This window comes from Gossypium raimondii, chromosome 9, assembly GCF_025698545.1.
Source record: "Gossypium raimondii isolate GPD5lz chromosome 9, ASM2569854v1, whole genome shotgun sequence".
In the NCBI taxonomy this organism is placed as follows: domain Eukaryota; kingdom Viridiplantae; phylum Streptophyta; class Magnoliopsida; order Malvales; family Malvaceae; genus Gossypium; species Gossypium raimondii.
Window position 1 is genome coordinate 32791818 of NC_068573.1, and position 3512 is coordinate 32795329.

The window sequence follows — 3512 nt, forward strand, 5'->3', positions numbered from 1 at the left end:
AATGTACTAAACTAATATAAAATAGAGTTAATTTTGTCTTTTAATTATTTTAACTTTTCAATGTACATGGAAAATAATTTTCTCACCTTTTATTATAAGAATCATATTGCCATATTTATGGGAAACTAATTTTCAGGGAATGTTATATTCTAAGGAAAGTAAATAAAACTTACTACTTTTCATCATACAAAACACTACCTTGTTGTCACACAAAATGCGAAATTCTTAAAAAATTCAAAATTCTCAACTTTCTCCTTTCTATTTTAACCTAAATTAGCTTTTTTTTGGTGTCATTCCTTAATGGCTTCATTGAGGGTTTCAACGTGAACACATAATTGCCTCATTTTTTTTTAATTTTGTTATTATTAATATTTGTTATGAAATTCTTTCTAGATTATAAAAAAGTAAAGATTATTTTTTGTGAATTTTTTATTAAGATGAACATCAAACTATTCAAACCCAACATAATTTTGTTTCTGGTAAGCCCGAGAAACATATTGAATGTTACTTAGAGAGGGCCAATCTATGGGTGGCAACTAAAATGTGTCGTTGAAATTGATGTAATTTGAAAATTTAAAATTTTAATTGAATATGTTTTGAACGTAGGTATTTAATTAAATTTGTTGGTAGTGGTTATTTTAATTTACATTTAACATTTCTAATGATTTTGTGATCCGTACACTTACAAATTATCAAGAATAATAAGATTGCAAGTGAAGTGTTGTTTATCTGGCTGCACCAAAAGAATTTTATTATAATAAATATACATATTTCTTGTTCTGAGATTTTTTATTATAGTATGAATTATATATGAAACCATGAATAATTTTATTCTGAATTTAACAGAAACTTCTTAATTAATTATTAAATAACTTTAAGTGGCGCACATTGTCAGCAGATCCCTAGTGTTATAATGTTGACTATAACTGATTTTTATAGAGCTTCCTTCTATTTCTCACAATAGTTTTGATTCATTAGTAGGGCGAGCAAAACTCGATTCGACTCGAAAAAATCGAAAAAAATCGAATTTCGAGTTAAACGAATCGAGTTATTCGAGTCAACTCGAATTTTTTTTTCGAATTTCGAGTTCGAATCGAGTTGAGTTTTCGAATTCGAATAACTCGAATAATTCCATCTCACTCGAACAAATATATTCGATTCGAATTCCATCTCACTCGACTCGATTCGAGAAAGCTTCAAATAAAGTTAGGATGATAAAATGAGATTCAAAAACTCGATTAACTCGAAAGTTTTCGATTCGATTCGATTCGATTCGATTCGATTCGATCGAATGCTCACCCTTATTCATTAGCCTTTGCACAAAGACCAAAAAGAAGAAAGACTTTTTTCCTTCTTTATAGGCGGCTCCCTCCTTCACCCTATTGGCTGAGACTTTTGACAATGAAAATATCTGAGGCATACTTCAATTCGGAAAACACTAAAATCAATGGAAGAAAGTACAATCTTAAATTTTACGGCACCCGAAGACCAAGACCAAAAAGATATACGTGTATTTGGGTGCCCTTCCTATCCACATGTTGTTTCCTTGTTGACTCCAATACATAAACCATACATCACGTCTTTAGTCTTTTCAGCTAATTGCTGGAAGTGGGGGACTTGATTAAACCCTTTCAGTTTCTCTCTTATTGTCTATCAATCCTTCCTCCTAAGATGGATGAAAGTTTGAGAACAGCTGCTCGTACAGGAAATGTTAGTGATTTGTATTCATTAATACAAAGAAATGGAAATGTTTTGAGGAGTTTTGATGAAGTGGAGTTTATGGAAACTCCATTACACGTGGCTGCAGAAGAAGGATGCATTGGGTTTGCAATGGAGATGATGAACTTAAAGCCATCATTTGCCAGGAAGCTAAACCAACAAGGTTTGAGCCCAATTCACATTGCGGTTAAAAAAGGGCATAAAGAGATGGTGCTACGCTTCCTAGAGATTGATAAAGATCTTGTTCGTGTCAAAGGGAAGAAGGGTAAGACTCCCTTGCACTTGATAAGTAAAGTTGGAAACCCTGATGGCTTGGTCGATAGGTTGTTGGAGGTTTGTCCCCAAAGTATCAAAAACGTTACAACTAGGAATCGTACTGCTTTGCATATTGCAGCGGAAAAGAATAGATTGGACTCTTTCCAAGTTCTAATTCGAACACTTAAAAAGAAAGACTACTGTCAAGAAGTAGTGAACAGGAAAGACGAAGATGGCAACACTGCACTCCACATAGCTGCTATCAATAATCAACCCCAGGTTCGGTCCTCCACCTCTTATATATATAACTACTATTACATGGATTGTTTTGTATTTCATGGTTGACTAATTGTTGCTTCTCTTTTTTAATATCTCAAAATTTTTTATTATATAGATGCTCAAACTACTACTAGAATGCAAAGCTGATAAGCATGAGACCAATGAGGCTGGTTTGACGGCACTGGAGGCAGCGCATCAACTGAACAATATAGAAAGCATTAGCATTCTGCGTGATTGTTTTAGTCCACGAATTTCCAACTTTAAATATAAGTTGAAGAAACAAATTGGCAAGTATGTGGCAAAGGCATCATCGTTAATCTTTGACGATGTAGACAATATATCAAGCGAGGACCGCAGTACCTTGCTAATAATTTTAGGACTGCTGCTAACGGCATCCTTCCAAGTGACTCTTAGCCCGCCTGGTGGTGTTTTGCAAGGAGAAAACTTCTCAAAGTCCAAAGGAGCATATGATGCAGATGCGGCCGGGAAATCAGTCTTGGGTGAAGTTAACTATCTTCGTTTCTTTGTTCCAACTTATTTTGTGTTTATGACAGCATTTTTCTTAACATTAGCCCTCCTTAAACCTTTTCCCATTGGTTTCAGGACTGCACTTCAAATATTGCTTGCGGTTTTCGCATTATGCTTCCATCTATCAATAAGTTTCATAGCGCCGACTCTTTTAGCAGTGATTATTATCTCTATAGTTTCGATGTTATTTGGTCTTTTGTTGGTGTTGATGGGCATCACTAATCGGGTGTCAAAACTCAGCATTTCAATTCTGGGATTTGGGTTATGCCCATGGATATTAATATTTCTCTTAAATGAATTTTGGGAAGTAACCATTTTAATTGTAGGATATTGTTTATACTTCATGATCGTATTCTTAGGCGGTAGTGATCCTCGGCCGTTGATTGAATCTAGTATATTCTTAGGATGTTGGTTATTCATTAGTCTATGTAGGTTCTGCATAAAGCAATGTTGTGCAAGATGCAACTCGTAAAAAATCAAATTTATATTTATTCTTATTTTCAACCTACTTGTTTTCTGTCAATTTATTATAGTATTTTTCTTAATATATATTTGACATATTATCAATAATGTAGCAAACATTTAAAATTCTAACACTTCAAATATCAGAGTTTAAATTTCATAAATGATATCTTCTTTTCAAAAATTGTAATTTGAAACTGAAAGGTTTAATGTAGATAAAAACTAATTATAAACTTTATGAACATTTTCAAATTATATAGGAATAATCA

General features: G+C 33.1%; 1 protein-coding gene across 2 annotated transcripts; it reads left to right on the forward strand.

The window, feature by feature from the left end:
- The first annotated feature begins 1567 nt into the window (after positions 1 to 1567).
- On the forward strand, positions 1568 to 3285 carry LOC105799090 (ankyrin repeat-containing protein BDA1). Of its 2 annotated transcripts, none has more exons than XM_052620625.1 (3): positions 1568 to 2253; positions 2369 to 2758; positions 2857 to 3285. In XM_052620625.1, exons 1-3 carry the CDS (start codon positions 1672 to 1674, stop codon positions 3001 to 3003), a joined length of 1119 nt encoding a protein of 372 aa, XP_052476585.1. In that variant the 5' UTR covers positions 1568 to 1671; the 3' UTR covers positions 3004 to 3285. The 2 variants fall into 2 exon arrangements, with proteins under 2 accessions (XP_052476585.1, XP_012484902.2); XM_012629448.2 differs by having other exon boundaries at positions 1570 to 2253; positions 2369 to 2753.
- The last annotated feature ends 227 nt before the right edge of the window (positions 3286 to 3512 follow it).

What these genes read in the sequence shown, in the direction of transcription:
- LOC105799090 (XM_052620625.1), top strand. Translation starts at nt 1,672, where the DNA reads ATGGATGAAAGTTTGAGAACAGCTGCTCGTACAGGAAATGTTAGTGAT. An exon ending in CTATCAATAATCAACCCCAG is followed by an intron (nt 2,254 to 2,368) that starts GTTCGGTCCTCC and finishes TTTATTATATAG; the next exon opens with ATGCTCAAACTACTACTAGA. An exon ending in GGAAATCAGTCTTGGGTGAA is followed by an intron (nt 2,759 to 2,856) that starts GTTAACTATCTT and finishes CATTGGTTTCAG; the next exon opens with GACTGCACTTCAAATATTGC.